Genomic DNA, 23,786 nt, shown 5'->3' on the forward strand with positions numbered 1-23,786 from the left:
GTGGGGCTGGATCGCAGGACCATGACCTGAGACAAAGGCAGAGGCTTTAACCCACTGAGCCACCCAGGTGCCCCTGAGCCTGTTTTCTTTCTTTCTTTTTTTTTTTTTTTAAAGATTTTATTTATTTATTTGACAGAGAGAAATCACAAGTAGATGGAGAGGCAGGCAGAAAGAGAGAGAGGGAAGCAGGCTCCCTGCTGAGCAGAGAGCCCGATGTGGGACTCGATCCCAGGACCCTGAGATCATGACCCGAGCCGAAGGCAGCGGCTTAACCCACTGAGCCACCCAGGCGCCCCTGAGCCTGTTTTCTTAACTGCAAAAGAGAAATAGTCTCTATTTCACAAGGAGGATTAAGTGAAATATTAAGTTTCTGGTACCCAGCCCAGAGTTGGCACCCAGTTTGTCAGTTGCCCCTGTACTGAAGGAAGAAGGCAGGAGGTAGGAGTGAATCCCAGCAAACATTTACAGTGGGGTAGGATGTCTGTTTGACCTTGAGGTGATCTGAGCATTAGGTCTCCTGACCAGCCCTCCTGTTCCTTGCAGCCTCAGGGAACCTGCCATTGCTCCTGAGCCTCCTTTCTTTAGTGCAGCTGAAGAACACATCAGAGCAAGAACTGGACAGCATGGCCATGAAGCTTCTTCACCAAGGTGCCTGGGCTTGGGACAGTGCCTGAGGGCCCAGGGCTAGGCATGCTCCTTTATTCCATCATTCAGCCTTTTGGAAGAAGCTAGTGGGTCACTGTTCCTGTGAGCTTCCTGCTGTGGGTACTTTTAGATCTTTCTTTAATTGTACAGTGGGAGTGTTTGGGAAAAGAAACAAAAACAGAACATTGTATGACAGGCACAGCTCTAGAGTCAGGAATGCCTTCGTTTGTTTGTTCTCAGTCACTAGTTATGCAGCCTTGGGCAGTCACCTGGCTTTCGGTTCCTCACAAGTAAAACAGTAGTGCTTAGCTGATGTAGGGTTAAGATAAGGGAGAGCTAGAGGTCGAATACTCAAATGCTTGGCACACAGTAGATAGACCTCCAGTGCAGCTCTGTGCAGGCTCCCTTTTCTGGGCACAAGCTCAGTTCTCCCCCGCACTCCACAACTGACTCAGGATCTGATGATCCACGTCACAGTTCCCTAAGCCTCTTTCACCTGTACCCAGACCTCAACAGGACTTTCATTGCATTTCATTAATGTCGTTGCCACTTCATAGGTAGCATCCTTAGGAAGGTTTATTGAGGAAATACTGAAATCGATAGGAAAAATGGTGTGTCTTTAGTATCTGTGGACTGTCAGGTGCTCTGGCCACAGGTGAAGATGGTTCTTTCCTTGCCTGGAGCCTCAGCATCCTCATGAGATCAGTGTCAGACTTAAAAAGGGCCTTTAGGCCTGGCCTGGTGCTGGTCCTCCCAGCCTATCGGGTCAAGTGTAACACTCAGCTGGGAGGGAAGACTGGGACAAAATCAAACCGCTGTCAATAGGGCCTCTGGAGGGGATAATAATGACCTGAAACATATGTGTGAAGTATAATATACATTTATATACGATCCTTTTATTTGAGAGCATTGCGAGTAGAAGACGGGTGAGGAGAGGGCTGCTTATCTTGTTGGCCACAAGCCACTTAAAAGTCAAGTGTGATGTGGCCGCCAAAACAGTGAACGGAGACTTAGGTAGGTTTCATATTGAGGTGGTGTAGGTCAGGGAGCAAAGTGCCAAATCCCAGGAGGAAAGGGATATGTTCTGTAGATGTCTGCTCTACAGTGTAGTAACTACTCTGATGAGGGCTGAGGGAGCAATAGGCATCTAATCTTGCCATGAGAAGTTACACAGGGCTTCATGGAGGAGGTGAACTTTGAGCTGAATCTCGATTGCTGAGTAGGAGTTAAGGAGTTAGCCAGATGTGAGGGTGATGTGAAAGAGAATATGGCAAATTCAGGGAACTTCACACTGATGTTGATGGAGTCCCCTGGAAAGGTGGTGAGTGCCCCATTGCTAGAAGATTTCAGAGGCTGGATCTTTTCCTGCTAGGGGTGGCAGGCTGACCTAGATGACCTCTGCAGACTCTCCAACCTGGAGTCTATTCTGGAACCAGTGCTGTTTCAGGATGCCTTTAGATCACATAAACTTGTGTAGTCTGTCCTGAGCTGCAGCTGTGGGCTGCTTGCCTTCAGGTTTGTTACTGTGTTCCTCTTCCTTGGCTGTATTACCAAGGACACTTAGTTTGAGCTTGGTCCCCAAGACTGACAGACTGACATCTGAAATTCTTATTAGAATAAGGCCATTATCTATGAGAATTGTGAGTGCTGGTGTGCATTGAACCCATGAAGGGCTACATGATGGGGCCTGGGGACTCTTGCAGTGAGCAAGCTGTGTGGGAAATGCGGCCCCGCTGACGTGGACATCCTGCAGCCCGCCTTCAACTTCCTGTACTGGAGCCTTCATCAGACTACACCAAGCAGTCAGAAAAGAGGTGCTGAGGCCCCAGTGAGACAATGAATAGGAGGGGTGCTGGGCAGTGTCTGTGGCCTTTGCTGCCTGTAGTTTTTTCCTGCTTGTGAAAATATATATTGGGAGGGGCGCTTGGGGTGCTCAGTTGTTAAGTGTCTGCCTTTGGCTCAGGTCATGATCCCAGAGTCCTGAGATGGAGGCCCACGTCGGGCTCCCTGCTCTGCGGGAAGCCTGCTTCTCCCTCTCCCACTCCCCCTGCTTGTGTTCTCTCTCTTGCTATGTCTCTCTCTGTCAAATAAATAAATAAAATCTTAAAAACTATATATACATATGGGGAGGATGTCGCTGGGCCAGATGGTCATAAGATTCTTTCTGATTCTGATAACCTGTGGTTCTAGAATGAAGCTGGAACCCATAGAGCCTAAAGCTGATCCTTTTGTTCATTTACCATGTGTGTGTGAAGTCCCCGGCAGGTGCTAACCATGATGCCGGCAGCCCTAGCAGGGCCTCCTGAGTAACTTATAGCCCTTACCCTGCCAACCATCTCCAGCTGCTGCAGTGCTCCTTAGTAGCACGGCCCTGATTGAGCTTCTGGAGAAGACTCTGGTACTCACCTGGACCAAGGGGGCCTCTCCCAGCACCACACTCCTTTGTTCCGCCTGGCTGCTCACTGCCTCCTTCTCTGCTCAGCAGCACGACGGCAGTCTGCAGGTGAGTCACTAGCCCGTGTGGCTCTGGGGCATGGGGTGGCACACAGAGGAGTGACAAAGTTCCTGAGTTCTGGTTCCCGCTCTTTGGCTTATTAGCTGGGTAACCTTGGCAAGATATTTAATCTCTGAGCTTCAGTGTCCTTGCCTACAGAATGGGGAAGAAGATGTCCATGGTTGTTGTCAGGTTGGTTTATATTAATTTATCATACATGGATAACCTTCATGCCGGGCTGTATTCTAGCCACAGAGGAATAAGAAATAAATACAGCACGTACCCCACACTTGGGAAACTTTGTATTGTAGTCTTTAAGCAAAGCTTTGAAAGGTAAGATTGTACCAGGCAAAGGCATTCCAGGTAAAGAGAGCAATTTGAAAAAAAGACACGAAGCTGCACAAATTTTGGACATGTGTACATATTTGGAGACTGGTGAGATACCATGTGACTAGAATGTAGGGAGTGGCCTGTCACACTGGACAGGAAGGCAGAAGCCAGCCTGTGGCCTTACAGTGCTAGGTGGTAAGCCATGAAATGCCAGACATATGCAAGTTGTCGTTGTGATTGTTGGGAAAGGTGATTCAGGGAACAGGGGAACAGTGGACATATCCACAGAGCACCTCTTCCTCTCAGTCCTTCCTCACCCCCTTGTATGGGACCTTCTCATCAGAGTGACCTGCGTGAAATCCTATATGGGCTGCTCCACATTCCTGTGTCTCCTTCCTAAGCCTGACTGCTGCTGGCGGATAGAAGCCATCTTCTAGCCTTTGAGGTGTCTTTGCCCTGTGCCCAGCACTGTGCCATTGAAGTGCCGGGCACATGCTCTTTTGTGTAGAAGTGAAGTCATTTTTAAAGTTTGGCCTCCATTGGGGCGCCTGGGTGGCTCAGTTGGTTGGACGACTGCCTTCGGCTCAGGTCATGATCCTGGAGTCCCGGGATCGAGTCCCGCATCGGGCTCCCAGCTCTTTGGGGAGTCTGCTTCTCCCTCTGACCTTCTCCTCGCTCATGTTCTCTCTCACTGTCTCTCTTTCAAATAAATAAATAAAATCTTAATAAAGTTTGGCCTCCAAAAACAAAAACAAAAAACAACAACAAAATAAAGTTTGTCCTCTAAAGTGGCATCAGGCTGTGGCAGATCTGTACTATAATAAGTCTTCTGGGGTTTGCCCCAGCATTGATTGGGGACAGGAACATCTTTTGCTTTTCTGTGTGAGGCTGGTGGGCCCACCTTTCCCCTGCAGTCACCTGCCTGTATGGGAACCTGCACCGTGTCTCTGGCTCGCTGGTCTTCAGCTCACACCCAGCCAGTTACCTACTACCCACCTCCATTCTGAGTCCTCTCCACTGCCTTAATGGTTCGTTCTCCCCTCAGAAGTGGCCTGTTCAGCCTCCTGGTCCCTGGCCTTTCCCTTGCTCCAGATCTCCTGTCCCTGCGGCCAGTTTGGTTGCACTCTCCACATGGCTGCTGAGAACCTGCTGACCTTGGTCCTTCTGCAGCCTTACTTTCTGCCATTCTACCCTTCTCTGTCCTCTGACCAACTGTTAGCTCCTCTCCAAATCGGCTCTGCTCTTTCTTTTTTTTTTTTTTTTTTAAGATTTTATTTATTTATTTATTTATCAGAGAGACGGAGAGTGAGAAAGGGAGCACAGGCAGGCAGAGGCAGAGGGAGAAGCTCTGCTCTTTCATATCTCCATACGGTTGATGATTTGACTGAGTGATTGATTCTTTTATTTTCAAAGATTTTATTTATTTGACAGAAAGAGACACAGCGAGAGAGGGGAACACAAGCAGGGGTAGTGGGAGAGAGAGAGAAGCAGGCTTCCCACCAAGCAGAGAACCTGACACAGGGCTTGATCCCAGGACCCTGGGATCATGACCTGAGTGAAAGGCAGACGCTTAATGACTGAGCCACCCAGACGCCCCTGAGTGATTGATTCTTTTTTTTTTTTTTTTAAGATTTAATTTATTTATTTGACAGAGAGAGAGAGATCACTAGTAGACAGAGAGGCAGGCAGGGGGTGGGGAGCAGGCTCCCCACCAAGCAGAGAGCCCGATGTGAGACTCGATCTGAGTATCCTGAGATCATGACCTGAGCCGAAGGCAGAGACTTAACCCACTGAGCCACCCAGGCGCCCTGAGTCATTGATTCTTAATAGCCTTTATTCTTTTGAAGATTTTATTTTTTTGAAAGGGAGGAAGCCAGAAAGAGCACAAGCAAAAAAGTATGGAGGGGGAAGGGGAGAAGCAGGCTCCCCACTGAGCAGGGAGCCCAAAGCTGGGCTCGATCCCAGGACCCTGAGATCATGACCTGAGTCACCCAGGCACCCTTAATAGCCTTTATTTTATTTTACTAATTTATTTCTTTTTTAAACATTTTATTCATTAGAGAGAGAGAAAGCACAAGCAGGGGTTGAGGCAGAAGGGAGAAGCAGACTTTCTGCTGAGCTGGGAGCTGGATGTGGGGCTTGATTTCAAGACCTGGAGATCATGACCTGAGCTGAAGGCAGGTGCTCAACCATCTGAGACACCCAGGCACCCCTATTTTATTTATTTTTTAACATTTTATTTCTTTATATTTTCAGTATATATGCTGCCAAAGCAAGCACTATTTATTTATTTTCAGAGAAGGAGAGCAAGAGCACACAAGCAGGGGGAACAGCAAGCAGAGGGAGAAGCAGGCTCTTCTGCTGACCAAGGAGCCCAATGTGGGACTCGATCCTAGAACCCTGGGATCATGGCCTTCTGCTGAAGGCAGCCGCTTAGCTGACTAAGCCACCCAGGTGTCCCAATAGCTTTAATTTTAAAGGTAGTTTTAGCTATACTGAAAGATTGAGCTAATATCACAGAGTTCCTGAATAACTCCTATACGGTTTCCTCTGTGAGCATCTTACATTAGTATGTCATCTCAATACCTTTGTACAAATTGGTTCTTCTGCCTAGAACCTGCTGATTCCACCAGCCAAACATTTTTTACGAACTGCTTTGTTTCAGACTGTGATAGATCCAAGCAGAGAAGTAATTCCTGCCTTGAAGCAGCGTATGTTCTGGGTGAGGCAAGCAGAGCAGACTCAGCTTTGAACCCATGACTCCCAACTAACCCCTCAGTTTGGACAGTGCTTTGACTTTAAAGACACGTTCCCCAATGCTGAGCCTCAGCTGTTCTTCACAATAGTTCTGGAAGGAGTGAAAGCAGGCGGCATTGTTCCCATTTCATACGTGAAGAAAGTGAGGCAGGCTGGGAGAGGGGCAGTGGATTCCCCTTGGCCACATGGATAGCTAGTGGCAGAGCAGGGTTTTGAATCTGGGCTGTCTGGCTCTAGATCTAAGTTTGGATGGTGGGCTGGAGTGGAGACTGAGTCACACATGAGGCCAGGGAGGTTCCCTGGTGGAAGAGTTCATTGACGATGTGGGAGATTTGGGAGAAGAAGGGTCCTCTATGTACAGGCTAATTTGCCTCCTCACATTCCTGAATCCAGGGCTGGTGGGCTCACAAGACTGTGTGGTCTCCTTTGTCCCTCTGGATGCAGTAGGTATGTGTGGGTACCTACGAGCTATTGGGACCGGTTATTTTCTGCTCAAGCTGCCAGAATGTGGGAGGTGTCCCCTTCCCTCTGTCCTACCAGGTTCACCAGAAACTGTCCGTGGAACTGGACCAAGTATTGAAGGTCCTCAGCTTTCCAAAGAAAAAGGCTGCGCTGCTCTCAGGTATGGCCCCAGGGCACTCTAGCAGGAAAGGAAGAGCTTTTCCCTTAGACTGTGAGATGGGACCACTCTCCCCAGACCAGCCTGTGGTCACCCTATTATTATCTCTACTGTCTTCCCCCTGCCACAGAGCTAGGTGGGAGGTGAGGAAGGAGGAAGGAGCTGAGTATAAGGGGTTCTTGTTTTCAGCTGCCATCTTATGCTTCCTGCGGACAGCCCTACAGCAAAACTTTTCTTCTGCCCTTGTGGCCCTGGTGCCTTCAGGGCCCCAGCCACCACCGGCCTCTGAGAACACTGTCCTGGCTCCACTGAGAATATCACAGGTGTTGTCCCTGGTCATTGGACTGCAGAACCTCTTGGTGCAGGTAAGGCCCTTGCCGAATGGGACCCTGTCAGTGGAGCCTGCTTCTCCCAGAACAACTGTAGGAAGAGGTAGCTGCTTGTCAGGAACCTGGTATTTCCTCCAGGATTGGGGGGATGGATTAATTGGGACTTTTAAAGTTATAGTGACAGAAATGAAACTCAAAATGGCTCATAACTGAGAAGGCCAGGGGTCAGCACTGGCTTCAGGCCCACCTGGATCCCATAGGCTCAGACAATGTCATCAGAACTCTGTCTCCATGTCTTGGTTCTGCATTTCTCATGGGATGGTAAGATAACCAATAGCAGCACCTTTCCAACAACAAGAGACTTTCTATTTCCCAGCAGTGGCCAGAACGGAATCTCATTAGCCTGGCTGGGGTAATGTGCCATTCACTGTGTCTGGGCCATCCGATGCTCTGATTGACCTGGCTTGGGCCAGTGCCCTCTCCTGTAGGCTGGGGCATATGGTCAGCTCTCCATAACTCTCGTAGAGTGAACATAAAAGAGGGATGGTTCTGCAAAGAAAACTGTTCACAGGGGCGCCTGGGTGGTTCAGTGGGTTAGGCCACTGCCCTCGGCTCAGGTCATGATCCCAGGGTCCTGGGATGGAGCCCCGCATCGGGCTCTGGCTCAGCAGGGAGCCTGCTTCCTCCTTTCTTTCTGCCTGCCTCTCTGCCTACTTGTGATCGTTCTCTCTGTCAAATAAATAAATAAAATCTTTAAAAAAAAAGAAAAGAAAAAAAAGTAAACTGTTCACAGAAAAAGGAGGAGTGAATTTCATGTAAGCTGAAATAGTAGATATCTACCTCATAGGGTTTTATGTTTCATAGCTAAGAGGACTTTTGGAGATCATTGTTTATCCAGCTTTCAAATGCTGGGAAGAGTGGTTGGGGCATGGAGATATGTCACTGTCTGCCTTTGAGGAGTGAGCATTTGGCTGTGGGCTGCCATGTAGACAAGAGGTGATAACACCATGTGTTCAGTTTGGGGCTAAAGGGACAACTGCACTGTGGGGGTCCCAGGTATAACTAATAGGCTGGTATAGGGTTAGTGCAGAGCTACCTGTCAGAGAAGGTTTCCTGAAGGAGGTGATTGAACTGGGCTGGAAAGACCACATGACTTGTCTTTCTTCCCCAAGGGCAGGGGGTTATCAGAAATGGCATTTATCTTGATGGCAGCACCATTTTGTTCTCTGGTATGGACTCATTCCTGGTTCCTGGCCTCCTGGCTTGTCTCCCACCCTTGATTCCCCGGGACTTTCTTCTAAGAAGGTTAGTGTGTATTATTTTCAAATAGGAGCCGGCCACCATAAGGTGACTGAAGCCCTAGATGTTTATGCTGTTTTAGTTAGACTTGGACTCTCTTTCCTTGCCCTTTGGAGCTTGTCCAAGGGAGACAGTCAGATCCAGTGTGATCTGATGGCAAGTCATTCATGGGACAAGAGGAGGGAGGTGCAGGGAGCCAGCAAATGAGTGAGACGAGTTGCAGAGACTTCTGGGGAAGGAAGGGGACCTTGATTTGAGTAGACTGTATTTGGTTATTGCACATATATGATATGGCTGTTGATCATGGGAGATTATATTCGAGGATTGGTCCCCACTGGACCTCTACACAGTATGGGGAAAGTTGGAAATGTAAGGAGATAGAGGATGCTCCAGGCCTGCGCTGCCTTTGCTCCGTGGCCCTGTGCTGGGTCTGTGGTTGCTGAGACTTGTCCTGCCAGCGTATCTGTGCACAAGGCACTTAGCGCTCTTTGCTGTAAGTCCCCATTTTCATATCAGTCTTTCCCAGCTGTGAGCTCCTTAAAGGTAGGAACTATGTCTGACTAATCTTTGTGTCTTGTTCCTCTTGTGGGTTTAAAAAAATCAGAAATCAGATGAGAACCAAAACGTCAGCTTTATTTCTGGTAAACACTATAGGAGAATGTAGCTGGGACTTCAGATCATACTGGGCTTTTTTTTGGCCTGGAGTTTTTCATATACAGCAAGGTGAAAGACTTTTTGTGGGAGTTCAAATCTAACTAAAACAGCATACACCCACCACCTAGATTCTATCATTAGCATTTTAGTATACTTGCTTTATATCTATCCAAAAGAGCTTTTTTTCTTTTAATTAATTAATGTTTTTAAAAGAGAGATTTTATTTATTTATTTATTTAAAGATTTTATTTATTTATTTGACAGACAGATCTGTCTGACAAGTAGGCAGAGAGGCAGGCAGAGAGTGGGAAGCAGGCTCCCCACTGAGCAGAGAGCCTGATGCAGGGCTCAATCCCTGGACCCTGGGATCATGACCTGATCTGAAGGCAGAGGCTTTAACCCACTGAGCCACCCAAGCGCCCTTTTATTTATTTATTTGACGGAGATCACAAGTAGGCAGAGAGGCAGTTGGGGGGCGGGGTGTGGGGGAGGCTCCCTGCTGACCAGAAAGCCTGATGTGGGGCTTGATTCCAGGACCCTGAGATCATGACCCGAGCTGAAGGCAGAGGCTTAACCCAATGAGCCACCCAGGTGCCCCTCAAAGAGAGCTTTTGAACCACCCTCTTTTCCCCCAGGCCATACCAGAAGCCCATAGGCAAGGAAATTATGTTTACATTATGGACAGTTTGCCACTTGGCCATGATCTTAAGAGTTTAAGTTTCATGGGAACATGACCTTTAATACCTTGATCTTGTCCTGCTGGCACATTAAATGTTAAGCTAACATTTTACCTATTAGATAAATCTCTCCTTTGGTGAGGAGGAGCCAGTTAAATGTGGGAGAAAAGGCAAATGCTTTCTCTCCAATGTTTTTGAAAAGGCCAAAGTTCCTATTTTAACATTCAGAACATAAGAGAAAAATTACTCCCTTATACTCAACATCCAGCATAAAGCCTTGTACCAAATTGGTATGTAATGTTTGTTGAATGAGTGAATGAGGACACAGAAATGAATACGTTATGGTTCTAGCCATTTAAGCACTCAGATAGTAGGAAATACTAATCACAATTAATGCCAAAATGACCTATTATTTGAATCAAGAAAGTCTCTACAGGAGAGTCGCATTCAAACCAGGCCTTGAGTGATGAAAAACTTTCTTCAAACCAGTAGCCTAAACACAAGGGGGTCAGTGACTTCCTGCAGCACCGTTACCCTTCAGCTCTCCGGCCCAAGAGCCTGGATGTCATTAGCCTGTGACACTCTTCTGTGCCTCCAGCAGTCTTTTTCTTTTTTAATCATGGTAAAATATTACATAACAAAATTAACCATTTTAATCATTTTCAAGTTACAGTTCTGTGGTAGTAAGTACATTTACATTGTTGTACAGACACTACCACCTTCTTTCTCCAAAACTTCTTCATCTTGTCAAACTGAAACTGTCCACATCAAACTGTTACTCCCCACTGCTCCCTCTCCCCATCCCTTGACAGCCACCATTCTGCTTTCTGTTTCTATTTGACTATTTAACTATTCTAGGACCTCATATAAGTAGAATAATATACTATTTATCTCTCTGGAGGTTTTTTACTCTCCTCAGCAGTCCTGGGGAAGGTGAACCAACTGGAGTAACTCATGAATTCCTTATGAAGAGGCTACTGGGTCTGTGTGGGGAGTTGCTCAGCCTCCCAGTCACTGTCCCTGTCACAGCCTGGTGAACATGACCGAGAAGCCCCTTCTTTCTTTCTCTCACTGACACATTCCTGAGAAATTCCCTGCCCTATTGTTTTCAGCCATAATGACCTTTCTGTCACTGCCCTTGACCCACGGAAGTATATGGAAGAGTCCTTTTTTTTCTCTGTCCTTCCCCTTACTCCAGGGCTGGAGCTAAACCTCCTTTGGCCCCTTCCATAGGTTTGCTGTTTAAAAATAGTTCTTCATTTGTTCAATCATTTATACATCCAGCAAACACTATTCCATAGAAATCCACGGTCTCTCCAAGCAATCCAGGAGGTCTCATTCTCTCTCTCTCTCTCTCTCCTGAGCTCCTGGAATGGTTTATTCAACTCTGTAATAAGGGTTACATTTATCATATGTTATTATATGGTCAGTGGTCTGCATTTCTGTCTTCTGTAAAACTTTTAGGCAAAAGCTTCTGCTGCTCGCGGAGGTTAGAGGGAGCCTCACAGAGAAAGTGACATTGAATTCAGACTGAAACAATGTCTAGGCAGAGGCAGAGGGAAGGGCATTGCAGGCAGGGAAGACAGCATGAGCAAAAGCACGTAATAGAGAAGTGTGCAGTGTTGGGGGTTGGCAAGAATTAGAAGATGACACTGAGGAGCTGGGCACAGACGACACCAGTCAGTGCCTTATGTGCCAGGCCAAGAAGTGTTGGGGGGAGCCATGAAGGGCTTCTATCAGATTGAGGGTTTTGTTTTTTTTTCATTTTACTACTTGTTCTTTTATTGAAAATCTTTAAAGAAATTCATATGACACGTGTTATATACAAAGTTAAGAAATAACATAATTTTGTTACATTTTTTTAATATCATGGAATGAAACACCTCTTTACCACATTTGGTTTTTTTTTAACTAATGTGAATTTATTATATAATTTTGTAGCTGATTATTACAGGTGAAGTCAGCTGATTTCTGTACTCCAGGTCCATGAGAATGAAAGCCAGGTTTTCCTATCTGAGCTCTTATCCATGGGTTTTATTAGCATATAATGTATTATTTGTTTCAGGGGTACAGGTCTGTGATTCATCAGTCTTACACAATTCACAGTACTTACCGTAGCACGTAAGCTCCCCGATGTCCATCACTCAGCCACCCCCATCCCTCCTACCTCTTCCCCTCCAGCAACCCTCAGTTTATTTCCTCAGATTAAGAATCTCTTGTGGTTTATTTCCCTCTCTGATTTTTTCTTGTTTCATATTTCCCTCCCTTCCCCTATGAGCCTCTGTCTTGTTTCTCAAATTCCTCATATCAGAGAGATCATATGATAATTGTCTTTCTCTGATTGACTTATTTCCTCTAGTTCCATCCATGTTGTTGCAAATGGCAAGATTTCGGGGGTTTTGATGGCTGCATAATATTCCATTGTATATATATATACCACACCTTGTTTTTTAAGATTTTATTTATTTATTTGACAAAGAAAGGCATAGTGAGAGAGAGAGAGAGAACACAAGCAGAGGGAGTGGGGGAGGGAGGGAGAAGCAGGCTTCCTGCTGGGCAGGGAGCCTGATCCAGGGCTCCATCCCAGGACCCTGGAATCATGACCCAAGCCAAAGGCAGATGTTTAACGACTGAGCCACCCAGGCATCCATTCATCTGTTGATGGACTTTTAAGCTCTTTCCATAGTTTGACTACTGTTGTGGATAGTGCTGATTGGGGTGCATATGCCCCTTCAGATCACTACATTTGTATCTTTAGGATAAATACCCAGTAGTGCCATTGCTGGGTTGTAGTATAGCTCTATTTTCAATTTTTTGAGGACCCTCCATACTGTCTTCCAGAGTGTCTGCAACATCTTGCATTCCCACCAATAGTATAGGAGGGTTCCCCTTTCTCCGCATCCTCACCAACAACTCTTGTTTCCTGACTTCTTAATTTTAGCCATTCTGACTCGTGAGGTGGTAACTCACTGTGGTTTTGATTTGTATTTCCCTGATGCTGAGTGATGTTGAGCACTTTTTCATGTGTCTGTTGGCCATTTGAATGTCTTCTTTGCAGAAATGTCTGTTCATGTCTTCTGCCCATTTCTTGATTGAATTATTTGTTCTGTGGGTGTTGAGTTTGATAAGTTCTTTTTTTTTTTTTTTTTTTAAAGATTTTATTTATTTATTTGACAGACAGAGATCACAAGTAGGTGGAGAGGCAGGCTGAGAGGAAAAAGCAGGCTCTCCACTGAGCAGAGAGCCTGATGCAGAGCTCTATCCCAGGACCCTGAGATCATGACCTGAGCTGAAGGCAGAGGCTTAACCCACTGAGCCACCAAGGCACCCATGATAAGTTCTTTATAGATTTTGGATACCAGTCCTTTATCTGATATCAGACTGAGTTTTTGATCACTGGCAACCCCAGTAGGGAAGAGGGGTGGGAGGGCAAAGCCTGAAGGCAAGGGGGCTGTTGAGCAGGAGATTATTGCTGTGACTCAAGTAAATGACAGTGAGGTCCATTTCACACCCACTGGGATAGCTAAAAACAAAAGATGAGTAATATCGGGACGCCTGGGTGGCTCAGTTGGTTGGACGACTGCCTTCGGCTCAGGTCATGATCCTGGATTCCTGGGATCGAGTCCCGCATCGGGCTCCCAGCTCCATGGGGAGTCTGCTTCTCTCTCTGACCTTCTCCTCGCTCATGCTCTCTCTCACTGTCTCTCTCTCAAATAAATAAATAAAATATTTAAAAAAAAAAAAAAAAAAAAAGATGAGTAATATCAAATGTTGTGAGAATGTAGAGTGAATGGAACCCTCACAGGTTGTTGATGGGAACGCAAAATGACACAGCTACTTTGGAAAACAGCCTGGAAGTGCTTCAAAAAGCTAAATGTGGAATTACCATATTACCCAACAATTCTACTCCCAGGTATTATGCCCAAGAAAATTGAAAGCATTTATCTACACAGATGCTTGTATACAGATGTTCATAGCAGTACTCTTCATAGTAGTTCCAAAGTACAAAGAACCCCAATGTTCGCCAGCTGATGAATGGATAAATAAATTGTATATACAAATGAATACTGTCTGGCCATAAAAAGTAATGAGGTAGGTAGTCACATGCTACAACATAGATGAACCTTGAAAACATACTCAGTGAAAGAAATCAGACATAAAAACAACGTATGATATTATTTCATTTAGATGAAATGTCCAAGATAGGCAAATCTGTAGAGACAGGAAGTAGATTAGTGGTTGCCTCGGACCAGGATTAGGGGGGCAGGGAACTGGGAATAACTGCTAATGAGTAATGAGGTTTCTCCTTGGGATGATGAAAATATTCTGGAATTAGATAGCTGCACAACTCTATGAATATACTAAATGCTGACTGTACCCTTAAAAGAATGATTTTTTTGGTTTATGGATTATATCTCATTAAAGCTGTTATTTTTTTTTTAAGATTTTATTTATTTATTTGACAGAGAGAAATCACAAGTAAGATGGAGAGGCAGGCAGAGAGAGAGAGAGGGAAGCAGGCTCTCTGCTGAGCAGAAAGCCCGATGCGGGACTCGATCCCAGGACCCTGAGATCATGACCTGAGCCGAAGGCAGCGGCTTAACCCACTGAGCCACCCAGGCGCCCAAAGCTGTTATTTTAAAAAGCGGTATCAAAGTAGAAAGAATGACAGTACTGCATAAGCTAGTGCGCTGAGTGCTGGTCCTCCTTGACGTCTCTGGGCCAAAGCAGCCACGTAGCATCAACACCGCTGATGGAGTGCTGGGCAGCGTGTGGAGGGTCTGCAGCTGTCTGTCTGACCGAGGTGGGCCAGTGCAGTGCAGTGGAAGGTGCATTGGCCAGAATCACAGAGATCTGCCTTGTAGCCCCTGCGCAGCTCCTAACTCTGAAGGGGTTTAGCAAGTCAATTCAGTCTCTTATTGATTCTCAATTTCTCTATCTGCAAAACAAAAGGACTCTTTCAGCAGTAAGTGATTTGTGCCTCTTAGAACAGCTCCATTCCCCCTGGAATGGAGCACAGGAGAGATAATGTTGGTTGCAGTGAGAATGGACACAAGTGTCCAGGGTTCATCACGCTGGGTTACGTGGGGGAAAGAGGGCCCATTAGTAGCAGTGGAAGGGTCCCAAGGAGGGCTGTTGTCATTGGTGTGATTTGCATGGCACTGGAGTAGGGCAAAGCCAGGCAAACTTTCCTTCTGCCTAGTTCTCAGAGGAACCACAGGACTATAAATCTCTGAAGGTCTCCAGAGTAGAAATAAAGTAGGTTTATTCTGGTTTTCTTTGGAGATGGAGACCTTGGCCAGCAGGTGGAGCTGCAGGAAGACAGGCAGGGGGCCTTTTTTCCTGGCCAGGACTAACAGAAGCGCAGGCCACCTTGGGAGGAATGGAGAAGAGTGTCTTGTGGCTGGGGGTCTCCAAGCAGAAACCAGGTGTCTCCAGCAAGAACGTCTGCTGGACTCCAGTCCAGCTGCTACATCTCTGTGGAGGCTTGGGAAAGGGTAAGAGTGGGTGTGAGCAGGGAAGAGACAGTTATCCTTGTGCTCAAACTTGGCTTTGTGATTGGGGTGGGCATGGAATGTTGTTACCAGTTTGGAAATCAGTGAGCTAATTTAACAAGATGTGAGGTTTTGATCTTGAGGGTCATTCCTACTAGAGCAGAGGTTCATGTCAGGTTAATGTTCTTGGAGAGTGGAAGGCGGGGAGAACACTGACTGAGTGCCTACTCTGGGTAAGCACTTGACATATGTTGTTTATTCATTACAGTTCCTCTATAAGGGATCAGGGGTTTTTTGTTGTTGTTTTGTTTTGTTTGTTTTGTTTTTTAAGTAGGCTTCATGCTCAGCGTGGAGCCCAGTGCAGGGCTGAGATCAAGAGTTGGATACTGAGCCACGCAGGTGCCCCTTGTCTCAGTTTTATAGACAAGGAAACAGAGTCCAGAGATATTAAGTAACTTACCTGAGGTCACACACTTTTAGGTCAGAATTCAAGCCTAAGTCTTTTTGGCTACAAAATCCATTTTCGGTGTTTCAAGAAGTGCCTCTTGTGAATAGAAGCCATTGTTACCTGAGTAGTAGTACCTGTCTTTCCTAATGCTCCCCACACACCATTCAGCCAGTCCTCACTGGATATGTTAGGTAATATGGGCATGGGGTCAGAAAGTGGTACTGGGGCCACTTCTCCAGGTGGGGAAGCCAAAGTGTGCTGGCCTGTGGCTATGTGATCTTGCATACCTGGGAAGAGGCTAGAAATTCCCACTGGTTAAGAGTTAATTTTATTTTTTTAAAAGATTTTATTTATCTATTTGAGACAGAGAGAGAAGGAGAGGTAGCATGAGCAGGGGCAGGGGCAGAGGAAGAAGCAGTTTCCCTACCCAGGAGGCAGCCTGACAAGGGACTGCCTGGGATCATGATCTGAGCTGAAGGCAGATACTTAACTGACTGAGCCACCCAGGTGCCCCAAGAGTTAATTTTAGATTGGAGGAGAAAGGGCACAAAGCCTAGGGTTTTGTTCTAGACCTGCCATTTACTGATATGTATTGGTGTCTTCCAGTCAAGTATTTCTTCTCCCTGGACCTCATTATCTTAGCGCTAAAATAGGTGAGTGGATTAGCTCAAACACTTCAAGCTGTGTGCCTTGGAGGCCTAGGAGAAAACCCCGGAGTTGTTAAAAAAAGGGGGGGGTGTTTCCTCGGTTGTGCATTTTGTGAGGCTGCTCTCACCCATTATTGTTTACTCTGTGCCCAGCACTGGCTGAACACCGTATATCCATTCTCATCCAACCCTCTCAGCAGCCCAGTAATTTTTTTTAATTGCACTCAGCAAGGGTAAGTGACCTTGGCTAGGGTCACATAGATGATAAGTGACTAAGCAAGGATGCCAAGTCTAAGTCTGTCCCATATTCTTTTTTTTTTTTTTTTAAATTTAAAATGTTTATTTTTTTTTATTTTTTATTTTTTTTTAAGATTTTATTTATTTGTCAGAGAGAGAGAGGGAGAGAGAGCGAGTACAGGCAGACAGAATGGCAGGCAGAAGCAGAGGGAGAAGCAGGCTCCCTGCCGAGCAAGGAGCCCAATGCGGGACTCGATCCCAGGACGCTGGGATCATGACCTGAGCCGAAGGCAGCTGCTTAACCAACTGAGCCACCCAGGCGCCCCTAAAATGTTTATTTTTTTAAAAAAAACATTTTATTTGGGACACCTGGGTGGCTCAGTTGGTTAAGCGGTTGTCTTTGGCTGGTTATGATCCCAGGGTCCTGGGAACCCTTGCTCAGAGGGGAGTCTGCTTCTCCTCCCTCTCCCTCTGCCTCTGCTTGATCTCTCTCTGGCTCTCTGACAAATAAAGAAATAAAAGTAAAAAAAGAAAAAGATTTTAAAATATCAGTTTTTTTGAGATATAACTTATATGCAATAAAATTCACTGATTCTAAGTATACAGTTTAATGACTTTTTTTTTCAGTTCAGTGACTTTTTTTTTTTTTTAAGATTTTATTTATTTATTTATTTGACAGACAGAGATGACAGGCAGGCAGAGAGGCAGGCGGAGAGAGAGAGGAGGAAGCAGGCTCCCCGCTGAGCAGAGAGCCCGATGCGGGGCTCGATCCCAGGACCGTGGGATCATGACCTGAGCCGAAGGCAGCGGCTTAACCCACTGAGCCACCCAGGCACCCCCAGTTCAGTGACTTTTGACAAATAGTTTTATAAACACTACCACAACCATGATCGAGAACATTTCCCTCACCCCAGAAAGTTCCCTTGTGCCATTTGTAGTCAATCTCTTCTCCTTATCCCTGTCCCTCAGTAAACACTAACCAGCTTTCTGTCACTGAATTTTCTTGAATTCATACAAATGAAATCGTACAAAATGTGGTCTTGGGTGTTTAGCTTCTGTCACTTAGCTTAATGCTTTTGAGAGTCATTCATGCTGTCATGTGTGTCAGTACTAAATTTCTTTTTATTGGTGAGCAGTCTTCTATCATATGGCCATACCACAGCTGTTTACCCATTTACCTATTGATTTGGAACTTCCAGATTTTTGGCTATTTCGCGTAAAATTGTTGTTACTACTGAAGTACAAGTTTTTCTGTGGACATAGGATTTTATTTCTTGGGGGTACATATCTAGGAGTGGAATTGCTGGGTCAAACGACATACTTGGTTTCTAAGTGCGTAACAAGTTACCACAAATGTAATGGCTTAGCACCGCATGGTACTATCCCACAGTTCTCTCCATCAGAAGTCTGGGTGGGTTCGACCAAGTTCTTTGTTCAGGGTCTCACAAGGCTGAAATCAAGGGGTTGGCCAGGCTGGGTGCTTATCTGGGGGATCTGGGGGAAAAAAACCCATCTCTTCCTCTGGGGCCTCTCCCAGCTCTTTAAGGTTGCTCACGTTCCTCCTTAGCCAGCCCCTCTGTCTTCAAACCACTCACACCCCAGGCTCTCTGGTTCTGCCACCAGCCAGAAAAAACTGCTTTTCAAGGGCTGGTAGACGAGTTTGGGCCCAATCAATCCCTCTTTTGCCATATACCATAGCATAATCACAGGAGTAACATCTGGGAGCAGAGGTCATGAGAGAGTCTTAAAATTCTACCTACCATGTATGGTAAGTATATATTTATAAGAAACCATCAAACTTTTCCAAAATGACTTCACCATTTTACTTTCCCATCAAAAGTATATGAGAGTTCCAGTTGCTCCACATTCTGGCCAACATGGTATTGTCAGTCTTTTTAATTTTAGCTGTTGGTAAGTGTTGTAATGGTACCTCATGGTGGTTTTCATTTGCATTTTTTTTAAAGATTTTATTTATTTATTTGACAGAGAGAAATCACAAGTAGACAGAGAGGCAGGCAGAGAGAGAGAGGAGGAAGTAGGCTCCCTGAGATCATGACCTGAGCCGAAGGCAGCGGCTCAACCCACTGAGCCACCCAGGCGCCCCTTCATTTGCATTTTTCTAATGACTGATGATAATGAGATCATTTGGTATGCTTATTAGAGCATAAAATTTTGTTAGATGTAATGTTCTGCTTTAAAAAAAAAAAAAGGTGGAAACCTACTGGTTTAGATAAACTGTGAGGTTCTTATAGAGTCTATAATTTGTGAATCTCTTAGTGGAGCCCAGGGCTTAACTCCTTTTCTGAAAGTCTTCCTCTCTTCTTTTAAAAAATATTTTATTTATTTATTTGAGAGAGCAAGAGCAGGAGTGGGGCGGGAAGGGGGTGCACAGAGGGAAAGAGAGAAGTAAACTCCCTACTGAGCTGGGAGCCCAATGTGGGCCTTGATTCCAGAACCCTGAGATAATGACCTGAGCAGACACTTAACCATCTGAGCTACCCAGACACTGCTCCTTTTCTGAAAAGGTCTCTTAAATGTAGGCAGAATATAGGTAAATCATCAGTATAAGCGCTTGGCTCTATGTGTGAGTTAGAGGTAAAAGCAACAGATATTTCTTGATTTTCTACATAGTTACAATCCCAAATCCGAAATTCTGAAATACAAATTGTTGTGAAAACCAAAATTTCTTTTCTTGGTTGGCATCAAAACTCATTGGTAGCAAAATCTGACACGAAGGGGTTTTATTTGTTCGTTTGTTTGTTTGCAGAAGGACCCTCTGTTGTCCTATGCCTGTGTTGGCTGCCTGGAAGCCTTGCTTGACTACCTGCATGCCCGGAGCCCAGACATCGGTAGAAACCTTCCCCATTCTTTGATGTTCCCATGGGGGGGCCAGCCCCTGCCACCCTTCTGTCCTAGACTCCCAACCTCTGTTTTTTGATACACACTCATTTTGTTTAATTGTTTTCATAACATGCAAAGGCATTATAATGTCCATTATACAGATGAGGACACTGCAGTCCAGAGAGGTCAAGTAACCTGCCCAACCAAGGTCACAAAGCTATGAAGTGGCACAGCCCTTCCTTCTGCTTCCCACAATAGTGGGATATGTGGTCTCCCTGAGCCAGGCAGCATAGGTGGCTAGAAGCCCAGGGAAGAAAGAAACTTCCAGTGGTCAATTTGTCCCAGGCCCTGCCGCTAGCTAAGCAGCCCCTTTTTGAGACAATAAGAGAAAGTCCTCTTCAGCAATGTTCCAAGGCCTACAGAGAAGCAGCAGTAACAACCCAGGGTGACTGGTGTTTCCTATAGCATTCCATGTGGTTTCCCAGCCTTGGAATCGGTTTTTGCTGTTTACCCTCCTGGATGCTGGAGAGAGTTCCTTCCTCAGACCTGAGATCTTGAGGTTCATGACCCTGGTAAGTGCAGAATGGATGGTCCCGTGGTGTGAAGGATGTTATGAGCTGTGTGGTCCTGAAGAGGCCAGGTAGACGGGTAGAAAGCGGAGGGGCTGGGTGGGCCTTCACCGTCTAGGAGGGCTGCTCAGAGAATTCCTCTAAGCGCCCACATCTTCTCACCCCAAAAGACCCAGATACTCTTTCTTTTTTTTTTTTTTTTTTTAAGATTTTTATTTATTTACTTGACAGCTATATATGGAGAGCAGAAGTATGCAGAGAGGCAGGCAGAGGGAGAGGGAGAAACAGGGTCCCCACTGAGCAGGGAACCCGACATGGGACCTAATCCCAGGACCCCGGGATCACAACCTCAGATGAAGGCAGGCGCACCCCAGATACTCTTTCTAATTCATTTGCACATGAAACATTGGCCAAGGCTTGTCTGCCACATCCAGATCCTGTGCTGGGGACCAAAGATGTCACCGAGCCAAATGTTCTACCTTTTAAGGGTCCCCCAGTCTAGAGAAGAAAATAGAAAAGGAAACTAATAGTTAAAACATGATGTTAATGAATACTGTTTTTCTGAAAATAAATAAATTAATTTATACAAAACAAAACAAAAAACATGGGGCGGCTGGGTTGGCTCAGTGGGTTAAGCCTCTGCCTTCGGCTCAGGTTATGATCCCAGGGTCCTGGGATTGGGCCCCACATTGGGCTCTCTGCTCAGCAGGGAGCCTGCCTCCCCGTCTCTCTCTCTCTGCCTGCCTCTCTGCCTGCTTGTGATCTCTGTCAAATAAATAAGTAAAATCTTTAAAAAAAAACATGATGTTATTAGTGGCTCAGCAGAAGATATGCTAAGTGCCTGGCACACCATAAGTGCCCACTGAGTAAAGAACAGAGAACACTGAGTAAAGAACAAAGCTGTGAGCCTGTGAATGGTAGTGAAGTGGATCAGTGAATAAGGCAGTGATTGGTGTAGGAACACGGAGACGAGCACAGCTGACCACTGAATAACGTGGGGGTTAGGGGTGCTGACCCCGTTACAGTTAGAAATCTGCATATTCACTTTTGACTCCCCAAAACTTAACTACTAATAGCCCACTGTTGACTGGAAGCCTCACTGATAACATAAACTGTCAGTTAACACATATTTTGTGTGTTATGTGTACTAAACACTGATTTTTACAATAAAGGAAGCTAGTAAAAAAATGTTACTAAGAAAATCATAAAAAGAAAATACTTTTATAATACCGTATTTATTGAAAAAATTTGTGTCTAAGTGGACCTGTGCAGTTCACTCTCATGTTGTTCAAAGGTTGACTATAATTGCTTCTGTCAGAGCCAGGAAGGAGAGATGAATAAGGATGCAGTAAGCACCCAATTAATGCCTCTCCTGTTTTAATGAAATGGAAACATTCAGCAGGAAGGTAACATTTTAGCTGAGGTTTGAAGGATTAATAGGCAAAGAGGAGGAAAAGTGTTCCAGGCAGTGAAGTGAAAATAGCAGGTAAACGAACACGTGGTGGTGTGTTTGGGTAACCATACACAGTCCTTTTGGCCATGCGTGTTTCGTGCAGGTTCAAGGAGTGAGGGGAAGGGTACTGAAGAGGTCAGCAGGGCCAACTCTCTGAGTGTGTCACAGTGTGCCTAGTTTACACCTCTCGTCTATGACACAACCCCACCTCTGCCCACCAACTCTGAGCTTCTGAAGGCAGGGTTCTCTGGGTTTCAGATCTGTGCCCCCAGCCCAGGGCCAGACACAGCAGGGACACAGGAAATATCTGTGAAGAATATGCCAAATCCCCGTGTGTTTGGGGCTTCTCTCCCTGGCCTAGCTTGTGCGGTTCCAGAGCAGCAGTGTCCTCTGTCACGAGGAGGTGGGTCATGTTCTGCAAGCCGCGGCTCTGGCTGACCTCTCTACCCTGTCGAACAACACACGCCAGGCTCTGCATGGCTTCCTCCTGCAGGTGGGTGGGAAGGGGATGCTGTGTAGCCACTGTAAGGCTAGACCCTCCACGCCGTCCTCTGTGCGGAGGATGGTGGTTCTGGCCACAGCAGCTGAGGGGAGGTCAGAGTGCAGAGGGTGGAGGGTTGAGAGGGCCTGTGTGGAGTGGATGCTGAGAAGGACTGTCTTCCCTGCCTTCTTCTCCCCTCAGGTCCAGAGCATGGGTCTCCTGGCTGATCACACCACGGCCCACACCCTGCAGGCCTCCCTAGAGGGCCTTACCCTGAGTAGCTCCTCCACCCAGCCACCCCTGGACATGCTGTATCCTTTCTTGCATCTGGGAGCCTTGGCCTGGGCAAGGTCACTCAGGCTATGGGAGGCTGTGGCATCATGCTTCAGAGGGGTGACACTGTCTACAGCCCTGTCCTTTAAAGCATCTGCTTTAGTGAGAATAATCGTGATAGCAATGACAACGGCTTATTCTTTTTAAGTTCCTACCAAGGGCCACGCACATTACTTGCACCATGTCTAATCCTCACAGAAGCTAGGGTATTAACATAGATGTAACTTAGACCAGAGAGGTTAAATGATGTGCCCAGGATCACACAGTAATAGCATCAGGATCTGACCCCCATTTGTCTGCCTCCAAAGCCACATTACCAAACTCAGGAAGGAGCCAGTCCTTTCCCAAGAGCTTTGGAGAAAGTTGCGCAAATCCAGCAGATTCAGGTGCTTCCCTCAGCCCAGTGGGGGGTGATGCCCCTGAGAAAGCCGGGGGCTGTGGGCAGTAGCTAGAGGCCCTCTGGGCGTGGTTGGGGTGCTCCAGAGACACTTCCGTCTGGGTGTTCAATCTGGTGCTTCATCCCCATTCCCGCTGGCTACCTTCCTGGCTCTCCTTCCCCTGTGTCTGAAACAGTTCCCTGTTGAATAGCAACTAGCTACCCTGGTGTTTGGGTCCCAGCTTTAGAACGCAGCCCAATCTTCCTAATGGCACCTCTGAGTACTGGAAGTATAGTTCTCCCATGGTTGGCTCCACCTTTCTGCTGTTTTCCTCTCAGGTTTTGCTGCCAGTTGCCTGGGAGGGGTGGCTGTATCCCTGTCCCACATCAGAGACTGACCTTCGTAACTTGAAGGCCCAGAAACAGAGAACTGAGACCTGGTGAAGAGAAAGGATTGTTGGGGAAAGGGATGACAACTGTAGCCATTAACTCCATTGTTGAAATGGAGTCAGGAAATAAAATGATACACTCACATGTCTCTGTGGACTCTCTAAAAACGTTTCCGACATGACTTGTCTTGGCTCCCTGGAGCTGGTAACTCTGTCACTCAGACTGTGGACTGCTTCCGTGAGGAATTGATGGCCTCCTCAGGGACTGGGGGCTGAGATTTGTTCTGGTGACATGTAAAGAGCACCAGCCGGCTGCCTCAGTTGTACCCAGAAAAAAAACAGCCAGGCTATCCACGGGGCTGGAAGTGCAGAGAAAGGCCATGTGGATGGTACCCCTGTGATCCAAGTGCTCTAATCCAAGGTACTTTACCTGCCCCCTCACCTCACATGAAGATGGAGAGAGGTGCAATTTCCAGGCAAGGAAGCTGAGCAGGTCAAATCCTGTGCCTCGCTAGCCCAGCCCAGCTGTTCCTGACTAGAGCAGGTCCCTTGTGTTTTTTCCATGCGCCCTGCCCAGAGTTAGTATTTGATTACCGCGTGTGCAATTCTTTTAAGGTCTGCTCTCCACAAATGTGCCTGCTTCTGTTCCCAACTCAGCCCGCCGCGCCTCTGGCTCCTTGTCCGCTTGCCGAGCCCCCTGTCCCCCGTCCCCG

At 46.5% G+C, this 23,786-nt stretch overlaps 1 protein-coding gene across 1 annotated transcript in view; it reads left to right on the forward strand.

Moving 5' to 3' along the window:
- The window catches only part of MEI1 (meiotic double-stranded break formation protein 1), a 79,781-nt gene extending 56,565 nt beyond the window's left edge, over nt 1-23,216 (forward strand). Inside the window, exons 22-31 of the mRNA XM_059187119.1 lie at nt 544-648; nt 2,349-2,459; nt 2,988-3,148; nt 6,767-6,848; nt 7,035-7,210; nt 19,399-19,480; nt 19,938-20,044; nt 21,856-21,987; nt 22,177-22,286; nt 23,037-23,216. Coding sequence (XP_059043102.1) covers nt 544-648; nt 2,349-2,459; nt 2,988-3,148; nt 6,767-6,848; nt 7,035-7,210; nt 19,399-19,480; nt 19,938-20,044; nt 21,856-21,987; nt 22,177-22,286; nt 23,037-23,082 — 1,112 coding nt within the window. The 3' untranslated portion in view covers nt 23,083-23,216. The remainder of the gene's footprint in view (nt 1-543; nt 649-2,348; nt 2,460-2,987; nt 3,149-6,766; nt 6,849-7,034; nt 7,211-19,398; nt 19,481-19,937; nt 20,045-21,855; nt 21,988-22,176; nt 22,287-23,036) is intronic.
- The last annotated feature ends 570 nt before the right edge of the window (nt 23,217-23,786 follow it).

This window comes from Mustela lutreola, chromosome 8 (genome assembly GCF_030435805.1).
Source record: "Mustela lutreola isolate mMusLut2 chromosome 8, mMusLut2.pri, whole genome shotgun sequence".
Classification (NCBI taxonomy): Eukaryota; Metazoa; Chordata; class Mammalia; order Carnivora; family Mustelidae; genus Mustela; species Mustela lutreola.